At 37.5% G+C, this 13,441-nt stretch overlaps 1 protein-coding gene across 1 annotated transcript; it reads right to left on the minus strand.

Moving 5' to 3' along the window:
* Positions 1-2,212: 2,212 nt before the first annotated feature.
* Positions 2,213-5,869, minus strand: ppp1r27a (protein phosphatase 1, regulatory subunit 27a). Its single transcript, XM_022202335.2, has 3 exons — positions 3,897-5,869; positions 3,584-3,734; positions 2,213-3,086 (listed from the first exon to the last, which is right to left on the minus strand). Exons 1-3 carry the CDS (start codon positions 4,330-4,332, stop codon positions 2,966-2,968), a joined length of 708 nt encoding a protein of 235 aa, XP_022058027.2. The 5' UTR covers positions 4,333-5,869; the 3' UTR covers positions 2,213-2,965.
* Between the last annotated feature and the right edge of the window lie 7,572 nt (positions 5,870-13,441).

Genomic DNA, 13,441 nt, shown 5'->3' on the forward strand with positions numbered 1-13,441 from the left:
AAGTGAACTCCCTCTGCCTTGACCATTTTAGGGTTTCAGGGTAAAGTGGAGTGAGAACAGGATAACAAATAGAAAACAGAAAAAAATGCATAATAAAACAATGAAAATTTGGGATGTCGGTGAGGCCAGTAACCACAGTTTAGAAATGTGCAGCTCTGCAGCCAGAAATACCAGCAAAGAGAACAAAGCTCAAACTACACAAGAGAGAAGACACAAAGTTAGTGACATGCAATGGTGGCATATAATTGTATGGAGACAGAAACACCAGGGACTAAGTAGAGGAGATGTGCTTGGAGCATCTTGGGAAGCCTAGAACTTAAAGCAACCCAACTAAGAGACTGACCCTGAGAAGCCCTAACTATAAGCATTATCAAAAATGAAATTTTTGAACCTAATCCTTAAAGTAGAGAATATGTCTGTTTCCTGAATCCAAACTGGGAGCTGATTCCTCAATAGAGGAGGCTGACGGCTGAGCACCCTGCCTCCCATTTTACTTCTGGAAACTCTGGAAAACTGCAGTCTGAAAGCAACATGCTCTGTGAGGATAATTGTATACAATAAAGGCTTTAAGATGCAATGGAGTTGCAAACCATTAAATTAATCACCAACTATGAACTGTGATTGCAACTTTTTAAATCTCAATATTTTCTGGTTTCTCTAGCCCTCTGTGGCAGAAAACTAAAAATCTTTAAGCTGTGGTTGAATCCAGAAAACCAAAACTTTTGGAAACATTGGTTGTCATTTTTACCATTTTCTGATGTGTTATAGATAAAACAACTAATCACTTAATCGAAAAATAATCAACAGACTAATCCATAATGAAAACACCGTTATATAGAGCACCTATGATAATGTTAGTTCTGGCTGTATTAGCAAGTGGTGGACAGTAAATACATACATTTTCTTAAGTACTGTACTTAGATATTTAAATTTTGAGGTACTTGTACTGGACTGCACAGTGGTTTAGTGGTTAGCACTTTCGCCTTCCTGCAAGAAGTTTCCTGGTTCAAATCCCGGGGTGGGCCTGGGATCTTTCTGCATGGAGTTTGCATGGTCTCCCTGTGCATGTGTGGGTTTACTCCGGCTTCCTCCCACAGTCCAAAAATATGCTGAGGTTAATTGGTTACTCTAAATTGCCCGTAGGTGTGAATGTGAGTGCGATTGTTTGTCTGTATATGTAGCCCTGTGACAGACTGGCGACCTGTCCAGGTGTTCCCCTGCCTTTGCCTGAGTCAAGCTGGGATAGGCTCCAGCACCCCCGTGAACCTAGTGAGGATAAAGCGGTGCATAGAGAATGGATAGATACTTGTACTGTATTTACATATATATTTCATACTACTTCACAGTATGTTAGACTCCACTACATTTACAGGGGAAAGGTTATACTTTCTATTCTACTACTTCATAGTTTTTAATGTTAAGACAGAGATTTTCCACAATGGATAATATTAACTATTATAATAATAACACAGTGTTGAATGTGTTTTGGCTTCTGACATCTTATAAAAAGCAATGTTTAGCCATGGTCACAGACTCATTTAATAGCAAATATTCCCTGTGTGCTTCACACCTGGTTTCATCTAAAAAAAATGTTCTGAGTCACCAAAAAGGAATGAGTGGAGAAAAAGAAAAAACAGATTTGTGCATCAAAACTGATTTTTTCCCTCTGTTGTCTTTCATTAATCATCTGACAACCCCTCAGATTTATCTTCTGCCCCGTATAGAAAACTTTATATTATGTGCTTATAACAGCAATAACACGCTGCTGACACACTGATGATTTAATATTAATTATTTAATATTAATATAATAATGTCTCAGTTGGAGAAACCAAACCACTTACTTTTACTTTAATACACTAATGACATTTTGCTGCTAATACTTAAGTGCTTTAACTTAAGGAGGAACTCTAATGTAAGACTCTTACATGCAGTGGAGTATTTTTTACATTGTTGTATTGATACTGTGACTAAAGTTAAGGGTCTGAATACTTCTTCAACCACTGATTGTAAAAATTCTTTGCACATTAAAGAGAATGTGCAAAGAAGTCATCACTTCAATCTGAAGTGATGACTGTTTAAATTATGATGAATTCTCAGTTGTAAAATAGTTTCCTTATGCAGACCACAATGGCATCTCAGTCATAGTTATAAAAGATTTCTTTATTTATGAAAATGTACAAAAATAATTATTGAACAGAAGATTATAAGACTTCAATCGCTAACATTTGTATTTTCACTGCAGAAAACAAAAGGTAATGCATTAGGGAAAATAATGCAGCAGTAAAAGAAACTTGTGCAACATGAACTGCTGTTTTCTTCATTTCTAACCATCAATTAGGTATTTGGGATATCCTCTTTCTGTCCAGCAGTAAGGATACATAAGTCCTTCTATAAGACACATTCATCTCAGCCCAAATTTTTTTCTGCAGATTCAATGTATGATGATAGTTTTTGAGCAAACAGTCCTGCAGAGTGTAACCATGTGACTGCTTCACACTAACACAGCTGATAAAATATTTAAATCGAAATGCTTACGAGGATAGAAATCTAATATTCTACTGAAATGAATAAATATTCAGGCCTGAACTACACAAGATAACATTTTGATACAGGGAAATGTCTTATGTTACATGAGATAGCAGTGTAGATTAACATTTAGAAGCACTGACATTGGCAGTATGACAAATATACAAATGCAGAAAACAAAGTCCAATAGAATAAAATAAAAGAATCACCAGAAAAATCTAAATGAAATATTTCTTTACAGCTATAAATTAAAATAACTGTTTCATAGCAGCTTTGCTACAGTTTTGAAACTAAACAAGCTTGAAGAGTTTTGTTTTACAGGATCGGTGAGCACCAGCAGAAATGTTCTTGTGCTTGGTTTGGTGAATATTACAATACATTGATCTCTAAGCTGCTGCTGATCTTATTTCTGTATATTGTTTCTATTTAGCATCCAGTCACATACAGCCAGTCTCAAATAGTTTAGCCAGCTCTGTGCAGTCTGGATCAATAAGGTCTGCAGGCTTCTCTCCGCTTTCATTCTCTGCCTCGGTGCTGGCTCCCATTGCCAGGAGGTACCTGAGTGGAGAATGGCATAAAACACAATTAAACAAGTGACAAAGGCTAGATTCTAGTGCAAATATATATACAGACATGCCAGAGTTAGTCATTGGTGCTACTTATTTTCAACGACTATGATTTGTTTCAGCTTCTCAGCCATGTGACCTCATAATTAAGAAAATATAAAGTTAGATTAGATGAATGTTTTGTGTTTTGGATCAGTTTGTGATATTTGCTAAATTCTCCTCTATCTTGTTTTATACTGAATGCCATGAATTGTTTATTATGACAACTGAATTTGGTCAATGTTTTATGTTTGTTGTGTCTGTGTCAATATTCAGTTTAGTTAGATGACCTTTTGTTTCACTCAGAGGGATGTTTCATGCACACATGCGCCACAGAGGGTATTTTAACTCTAAGTTCCACATGAGTGTGGTTTCGAATGCCTCTGACTTTTCTATTTTTAAATACCTGTGCTGGTTTAAGTTCTCTCAGGTTAAAAAGTCATTTGTTACCTGGCGATTTCCGGGTAGCCGTCGCTGCAGGCCATGTGAAGTGGCGTCCAGCCGTCCTCATCTCTCTGGTGGACATCGGCTCCGTATTTCACCAGCAGCTTCACCACCTCCAGGTTTCCTGTGAGCACAGCTTCATGTAGAGCTGCCATACCTGCAACACACAGAAACATCAGTCCACTGTAGCAGCACACCGATCAACACCAAGTTATTGCAGTCAGATCTATGTTAAATATAATGTCAAAGATCTGAATAGCTGCAGACTAAACTGCTGACCAATGGACAAGAAAAGTAAAAGTAGTGGAGACTTGCTCACCTGAGTGGAAAAGTGTGTCCACACGAACCTTCCTCGCTCTCATGAATCGACCAATCTGCTCCATATCTCCTCGTCTAACAATATCTTGGAAGATGATGTCATTGGGGAAGTGCACTGCTCTTTTTGCAGGTGTGACAGGTATCACAGGTACAGGCTTTTCCTTTGCTTGTGTGCGCTGTGTCGAACTGTACCGAGAGCCTTTGCTGTAAGAAGGGACGTACGTTGATGTAGCTTTGGAGGTGGGTGTGTAATGTGACGGGGTGTAGTATGTCGAACTGTACTGTGTTGGGGTGTACTTTGACACTGAGCTGTATGTAGATGTGTACAGAGTTGGTGTGTAATGTGAAGGGGTATAGTGAGTCGGTGTGTGGTACATTGGCGTGTACTGTGAACTGCCAGTGTACGTTGACACCGGTACATGGTAGTTGTACTTCATCCCTGCCGTGGTTGCTGCTCTGTCTCCTCCTTTTCTCTTAGCTCAGTGAGAAATCCAAAGGGAACACAACAATCCAATAAAACAGCAGTATCCTTTGCTCTGTGTCCTTTTTGTCCTCTCTTTGTTTGGCTTTTATCCTTTTAGTTTCTAGCCGAGCAGCTCCTGCTGTTTCTGGATAGCACAAGCACTTTTCAGATCCTTTGCTTTACTTCACTGTGTCCAGTCCCCCCTTTTTTAGCTTGTGTGGTCATCTTTTTCTCACCGGCTTTTCCTTTATGAAATAGAAATAATTTGTTGCACTGTATGTTTGCTGTTGCACTGAACCGTTGTCTGATGTGGCCAGAGGGTGAGGATCCCTATATACACTCTGTAGGGCTATTTTAAGGTCTAATATCCAGTGACTTCAGCTTAGAAATGAGTGGTCCTCGTCTAGCTCCTCCCACTGTATGTTCACATGCCCCTGTGACACTGCTCCCACCCTGAGATCATAAAAAATGTTGACAACCAAACTGTTCCCTTTGAGTCTCTCTTGAGTTCCTACATAAACATCTAAAAAGATTTGATTAATATCACAGATAAATATTACCAGAAGAAGGGCAATATGCCTCAAATGATGCTTGAAGCCAAGTTATTTACTTAGAACTATTAAAAGTAGTTCTATACGTCACTTTTCTGCAGGACAAATAAACAGAATCTGACAACAACAGCACATGATTTCAGTTTGTCATGCGTTGTTATGTCTACTCACATCATATCTTATGATCATCTCGTACATGTCTTATAAGCAATGTAATTTTAGAAAGTGATTTAAAGACATGTTCTCTTTTAAAGAGATCTTTAAATAGACCATCTGCTGATGCTCTGGAGTGTTTTTACTCAGTTTGTCCATGTTCCTTCTCATGTTCTCCATTGACCTGTAGGTCCATCGTGTGACACTTCATACGCTTGAAATTCACCCTCTCAAGAGGTTATCCGTGGGACTGTAGTTACGACCGAACACTGCACGTAACCTCTTCCCTCAAATGCCAACGAAAAGTCACATGTTTGCCAGAATTGGAGCTATTTACAACACTGAACTTTTACACATTTCATTATATTCAGTACAGGTTGATACATAGTGTTCTTACAAGTGGAGATCCCTTTTGGTCTCCTCGACTGTACGTTCAGTAAATTAACTTGCCAAATTTGTTTGTTTGACATTCAAAATGTAGAGATTTTTCTATCCGTGTGACATGCATACGTGTGAATGGTGCTGTAACATCATGGTAGTTGCTCCAGCTGTCCCCAGACTGACCTCTAAGATGGGCAGGGCTGGTTATAACTGGTTCACTAAAACCTTTGGAAGAAGTCTTGGACATTGCACAGATGCTGCCAATGTAACAGAGGAAATAACAAAGCTGCCATGCTCAGGTTCTTGGTTTTCAACATAGCTACAAGAACTTGTGACCTTGCACCAGAATAAACTGTGATCTGAAACTATGCCTTTCTGTTATTTAGAATATTTAATCTTGATTTAATTTGTAAAACTTGTCTTTTAATCACATTTGCTCACCAACCTGTCTTTCCATACACGTTTATGCTGCTATTGTGTTTTCAAGATTGGAAATGCAGATATCTTTGTGTCGAAGCAGAAAAGATAACTGGTTTCTGGGTATTTCATAGCACATGTCCAATTTTATGAGTTTATACAACCACAGAGGATATTTATAGGATCAGTTTATCAATACTGGTGATAAACAATTAAATAATATTATGTTTCAAGCTCTAAATGTTGCTGTAAATTATTACTCATCACCTCCCTGCATTGTTGATCTCTGCACTGGTTGAACAGGGGCTACTGTGTAGACAAATTGAATATGTAAAGGCTTTAGGGAAAGACTTCTGGAAGCAGCTGTCAGGTTTCACATGATGTTAAACAGTATTGGTGGGATTCGGGTGACTCCCTGAGCAATGGTGGCCCGCGACATCCTCACCCAAACAAACAGGAACCTCATCTCGCAGGAAAATATTTGTTTATTACAGACCATTCTTGGACACATGCCAGCGTCAAGTCTCACATGACTTCTTGCTATACGTAGTGTCAGGCTGGCCTTCGTGTGACTACCTGCCCTTTAAGGGGGCAAGTTATGGTCTGTGAAATTACAGAGAAGTCAGAGTTGAAAGCATTCAAGTATGTGGAACACGGTGAACTACAACTGATTTCACCTCTGTGGCTTCAACAGCTGCTTCAGTGTGACTTTTTAGTCAGTCACTGTGGGCCAAAGTATGTTTGATGGATATTTCTTAAAACCAACATGTGTTTGTGACTAGAGGAAGACCCAGATACACAGGACTCCTATTCTGTTCACGTCGTGTTTACTCAGTTAACGGCTCCATTAAATTGTCAGTAGATTTTATTATCCACCATAAATTTGTATGGAATCATTGAGTAGAATGAAAATTTAGTACTAAAGTACCTACTCCTCTTCTTTTTTGGTATTTTTGCGTAGCAAAATAATTGCATGAAATACCCTTGGTGATGTGATTGTTCATTATTAATGGCACAATACAACATGCAAGTCCTGTTAAAATTCGGAATTCTCTGTAAATAGATTTTAAAAAAAACTTTTTAGTTCAAAGAATACATACAAACAGGAATGCACAGTGTTTGACAAATCCATCAGTGATATTGAAAATGTATTCAGAAGCAGCCAATTAAAATTGACCTCATGAATCATGACACATGGTTTTCTCCTACATGGGAGGCTACATCAACTACTTTTTATGCTCAAAAATATTACTAATTTCCTCTGCTGACTGGTATTATTTGGTGCTGGATCAAAACCACATTTAGTGGTGGTACAACAGCTATTCATAGGAACTGAATGGCATTCAAAGCCACTGGATGAGGCATGACGTTACCAGCATTTTAGGCCAAACCAAATGGGCAGGTCGGTCAAACTGCCTCCCTCCATTTACTCCCATTTACCAGAAATTCAACCATTATCCAATTCTAGCATTGTAACACTGAGTGGCTGTAATGTTGTTGTAATCTGAAGCAACATTCTTATCTGTCCTTCCTTTAGTTGTGCTTGTGTATCCTCCACTCCCTGCTGTATGTCTGTTTTACTGTAATCTGACTCACAGATTGTATGCTGCAGCTTAGTTGCAGCGTACAATGTCTTCGCTGCGTTACCTGCTCAACCTGTTGAGCTACAGGGGCACCAGAATCCCCATCACTGAAAGTGTTTTTCTCCTTGCATGTAAATGTACCACAAAAACAACGGCCCCCTTTCCTTATTTTGCAAGTACACTGTCACTGGACTTCACTTAGCGCCAACCAATATGATTGTGATTAGTTTGGAGGAATAAAAACAAGCCAGATCAGTATTTTTTCCCCATATTGCAGAATAGTAATAAAGTGAAACCCATTCTGTTCAAGAAATTTTCACATTATGCAAAAATTACACATGAATAAAATGCTGTGCTTTTGCTGAATGTTCCAGACTGCACTTTTACAGTGTGGTGGTTACTTTCATTCTCCTAATAAATGCGTCATGGACCAAGAGTGTCAACAGGAGGGATGTACATGCACTAACATGCATTATAATGACAACAGGTCTCTCATTCACAAAGGTACATTGAAAAATGATAATGTAATGTAACCAGTGGCACATGGTGGTCCTTTGCTGTCTGCCTCTGATTGGGGCAGGCAATGATAAAGTACGGGAGTGAATAAGCGGGTGCTGATGATTTTCTATGTGAGGCCAATTCCATACGAGGTGTCACCAGTGATTTGTGGTAAGATGCCCATTAGTTTATCTTTTAGAGGTAGTTTCTCTACAAAAACTTAAGGTGTGCCTTTTTTAATCATTGTTTTTGAATTTTGCAGTGTGACTACACTGTTTTATGCGGCGAGGGAATTGAATTTGGATATCAGATTGTGCCATTCACAAGTTTTCTACATTCATTCACAGGTACTGTTTCATGTAGTTGTGTTAAAGACAGCGAAATGCCAAAGTTTTACTCAAAAATAACCTGAAAACATATTTTCCGGATTACACAGCTGACAATTTGCCCGTCTGTAATCATGTGTTTGCACCAGTGTCCGGACATTTACTATGGCTCTCAAAGACAAACAGCTCAGAAGACAAAAGGCTGATGCCAAAACAATGAGAATTTTAATAGTGGCCTGTCACAGAGGCTTATCAGAGGGCTATACATGTTACAAAAAAGCCAGCTATGCATTCCTTAACACTCCGCTTGACTCGCGTGATGTAGGTAAGAGGCAGGTTGGATGTGACTTTAACTTCTAAAAATAAGAGGAAGCATCCTGTCTGTGTGGAGCATGTTACAAATGCAGGCCAGTGTCCTCATAAACGTTGTTTATAAAGGTCAGTGTAACTCAAGTCATATGTATTTTTGAAAATTCTGTCTGAATTAGCCATAAGCATGAAGATACTTTCACAGCTTTGATATGACTCCTTAAGCAGAAGTAAACAGAAGTAGGGCACAGGGAGTCTCGAATACACAAACCAGCATCGCCAAATTTTCTTGGCACCTTTAACAAGTAATTTTATTCAGAGCCAGAGCATGAGGCCTTTTCTCAGAAACCACTTGGCTCTACTAGGTACATGCAATACAACACTGGCAACAGAAGCAGGGATATATGAACACACCTGCATTGTGGGGATTAGTCTGAGTCTGGATCCTCACAGGCCCAGTGGGAGATGCTCACTTTGGTCGAAAAGTGTCTTGTTACAGCACGCGCAGTGGGCAGAAAAAGAGGAGTTGGAATCTAAATCAGGAGACAGTAATCCTCTGTCGTTTGGTGAGAAAGAAGGACACTGTGCTGACGGCTGCCATGGAGCTGGTTCCATCTAGGGAAGCTCAAAGTGAGGCTGCATGAAAAGTCTGGGTCAGGTCCTGGTTTGTGATTTAAATAGGCTGATATTCAGAGTTAGCGCTATAAAATAGTGTTATGCATCACAATAATTGGATTTGTATTTGTAGATCTAAGATTTATATATGCTGTTAGAGCATCACATCCCCAAAGTCTTTTTGCTGAGTTTGTAAAGAGGTATAAAAGCATAATGTTTGATTCAAAGAGGAAATAGTAAGATTTAAGTTGCACAGATAAGTAGTGGGTAGGAGGTAGTAAGTTAAACTTCATCCTATTTAGTTTCAGATATTATTTTAGGTTTTGGATTTGGTTGTTTTGTTTTGTTTTGTTTTCACTTTGTATATCTCATTTTCTCTTTTGCCTTCATGGCATGTCTGTAATACACTACCGTTTGGGGTCAGTTAGAAATGTCCTTATTTTTGAAAGAAATGTAGTGTTTTTCAATGAAGATAACATTAAGTTAATCAGAAATGCAGTCTAGACATTGTTAATGTGATAAATGGCTATTCTAGCTGGAATATCTCCATAGGGGTACAGAGGAACATTTCTAGGAACCATCACTCCTGTGTTCTAATGCTACATTGTGTTAGCTAATGGTGTTGAAAGGCTCATTGATGATTAGAAAACCCTTGTGCAATTATTTTGGCACATGAATAAAAGTGTGAGTTTTCATGGAAAACATGAAATTGCCTGGGTGCCCCTAAACTTTTAAATGGTAGTGTATATCAAATAAATAGCAAAGTCAATCTGGGTGCTCATTGTATTGACGCTACAACCAACTAATTTTAATAAAGTCACGGTACATGTGTAATTTTTTTTCCCTTTTTGCCACAAGGTCATCCTGTTGAATTACTTTCAGATGACTGATGTATTGGCAACCCCGGGCACCCCTTCATCCCCCCACAAAAACAAAACACAAAAACAATCTGCCAAATATTAAGGATATATGTCAGCTTTAAGCACAAACAAAGTTGCACCCAAATGCTGCAGCTGATTCGAAGGGAGATCAATAGCGCTTTGAATAAAAGAAGTCCTTCTCTTTACCGTGTTCCTCAGCAGAAAACAAATTACATTATGTCCTGCAGGGAATAACAGCAGCTCTCCCGAGTCATTTGATCCAAGCTCTGTGCATTGTTCAGGAATTTCAATTAAACAGAAGCTGACACAGTAAATATCTTCAAGCTTATATTATTGAGTGTCCCCATGCTGACTACGAGATCAGGAGGTGTGAGTCGAATTCACAAACTAATGAGTCTCCTCACAGAGCCCAGTGAGACACATTACAACCGAGAGGAAATTGAGCCATTTGCTGTTGAAAATGAGCCCGGCGACCATCTGGCCCAACATACGTAGGATGACCCTCATGGTTCCCATGCCTCAGGACTCTTAAGTTGCTGAAGCCATGCGGTCATGAGCTCATACTTTCCATGAGAAATAGTTTATATTCATTGCAATTGACTGAATAAATCTTTGTCGTTTTTACTTTTTTAAAATCACAATATTTGGATTATATCTTTAATCATGTTCTGGCCTTACATTTCTCTTCCTTTCATCTTTTTCTTTAAACGTAAGACCCATATATAATCCTAATTTTAAAAGTTAGATATATGAAACTCTGCTACAAAAGTACTTTGAAGAGTGACCCAAGCAGTTTTCTTTTTTGTTTAGCTTGTTATTGTTTTTTTTTACTCAGAAAGGATTGCAAATTTTAAAAACTTCATTGCAATAAGGCAAAAGAATAAGCCAGTACAACATCATGCATGAAATTTGTGCTAAGAGGAAATTTCAACTCAAATCCAGTCTGCTGTAGTCAACTTGTTATTGCTTATTTCAGTTAAATTGTACAATTATAATTCTATTTATATCACAGTTTATTTTTATTGTATTTTTTTGGACATTTTTATTTAATCAAATTACAATGTTAAATTTCTTACATGAAAATAATAAAATTCTATTTATATGAAGTTTTATTACTTAATGTATTACTAAATATATTTACTATATTTTTATTTCTTATATTTATAATACATATATACATGAAAAAATATTCAAATGACATTTTATTATTTAAAATATTGCTATTTTAATTATATTATTACATCTCCTTTTCATAATTTTATATTTCTTGCATGAAAAGAATATAATTCTATTTATATGACATTTCATTATTTAATGCATTACTATTTTTATTTTATTAGTATTTATTATGTTCATAATTTTATATTTCTTGCATGAAAAAGTATAATCATATATTATGACATTTTCTTATTTAATTTATTACTAATTTTATTTCTTATATTCAAAATTTTATATTTTTTGCTTGAAGGAATTATAATTCTATTTATATGACATTTTATTATTTATGTGTTATGATTTTTTAGTATTCTTTCCTATAATGATATTTATATATTTCTTTCATTTAAATAGAATTACATTCTCTAATATTTCTGAGGTGAAGTTTATTAATGATAGATAAAGGTTGGTTGTTAGTGGAGTGTTATTAATAATTTCTGTCTCTGAAGAATGACATTTATCACACCAGTGACAAGTCTGGATATATGCTGTGTATTTTTACCTTGCAGTAATGTATGGAGCCTATGAAGTATTTTAAATTGTATAAGACAGTGAGCAGCATTGTTTGAGCATTTGTGCATTCGACGTGCTAACCGTATGACATCTTGTATTTAAATGACTATATCTTTTTTTTTTTTAGCTGACCTTAAAACTTAAACAACAATAATTTTATTGATAATTGGGTGTCTTATAGGAGATGGAATAATCTTGATATGGTGATGTTTTAGAACAACTCTCTATTGGCAGTTGTCCTTCCATTTCAAAACCAGTTAAATCTCTAATTTGCAAATATGTACAATCTCTGACACTGTGGATTCCAGAGTGCAGAAATCTTATTAAAAAAAATGGACAGAGTGGATGTTATTTTTCTATGTGTGTGATGGGTAATTAAATTTTAAGTCAATTTTGAAGGTGACTGGCTATCCTTAGTGGCTCATTACGCCTTACAGTTTAATTTATGCACAACAGCCACACTGCCTTATATGAGGAGAGAGTTTTGTGGACAAGTTGGCATTCAGAAATAATGTTACCTATGTTATATGTAGCGTGACATAGCTTTAAATCATTAGTTACCATCATATATATCATGTGGACATGAACTACAACAGGTGCAGACTGGTGGAGGTGAATGAACTCTCCAGACTGAGCTGTAAATTTGCTTTACGTTCCAGGAGGAAAACAACAGCTCTGGTCATGTCTAAATGTTGGCATAAGAGAGAGCAAAGGGTTTGAACCCACACACCTCTAGACTGTACATATCTCTACATAAACACTTTACACTAATATTTTCCAGTGACCTGCATGACCCAAAATTAAAAGGCTTCCAGTAAGGCTGTAAATAAATTGTCCCATGAGGGGGTTCACTGCTTTTTTAAGCTGTTGAGAATAGTAGTCACTGTGTCATCTAGTGGTCAAGATGAAGTTGAGAGAAAATAAATCTGATAATAGAGCTGCTGCTGCTGCCGCTGCTGCTGCTTCATTTAGGGAAGCTGACATTAACCAAATTTAAAGAACACTGCCCTGCAAAGAGGCAAAGCCAGTAAACAGCTGCGGCAGCTGTCTGGGACACAGTGAGAGTTCAGATTTAGCTCAAATGGAAGTGGGAGTAGCACAGAGGCTGGCTGACTGTTTGTGTGGGGATAAGGTTTCCTTAGCTGAAGGCTGCATCCATGGAAAAGGAGGTCAAAGGTGAAAAGTTGTGCATACATGTGTCTAATTTTTTGATGCGATTGCACAATAGGGGTGTGTGTGTTTCACTTTGGAAGTGAAAAAGGGGACGTCTGTCCGGGGAACCTCCTCCTCCTGCTCTGACCAGGTTGCGCAAGGTTACAATGAATTAATTTCCTGGATTTGGGAGAGCTCAAACAATTACATATGGAGGATATCAAACAGGTGGACTCACTAAGTGTAACCTTTACTTAGCATATGAAGGACAATGGAGGATCACAGTCTCATAGAATGGAATAACCCTGTGTGCCTTCAGCCTGCAGCCTTTATACGTGCAGCCAATAAAATGTATATTATGTACTGTATGTTTACCATTTTATGCTTCAAAACTGACAAATAGCCTACTTCTTGATCTTAACTTTATTCGTTCTCACCATGAAACTCGAGTGTAAAGTCCTCTATTTAAACTCTTATATAAACTCCTTA

This window comes from Acanthochromis polyacanthus, chromosome 21 (genome assembly GCF_021347895.1).
Source record: "Acanthochromis polyacanthus isolate Apoly-LR-REF ecotype Palm Island chromosome 21, KAUST_Apoly_ChrSc, whole genome shotgun sequence".
Taxonomy (NCBI): Eukaryota; Metazoa; Chordata; class Actinopteri; family Pomacentridae; genus Acanthochromis; species Acanthochromis polyacanthus.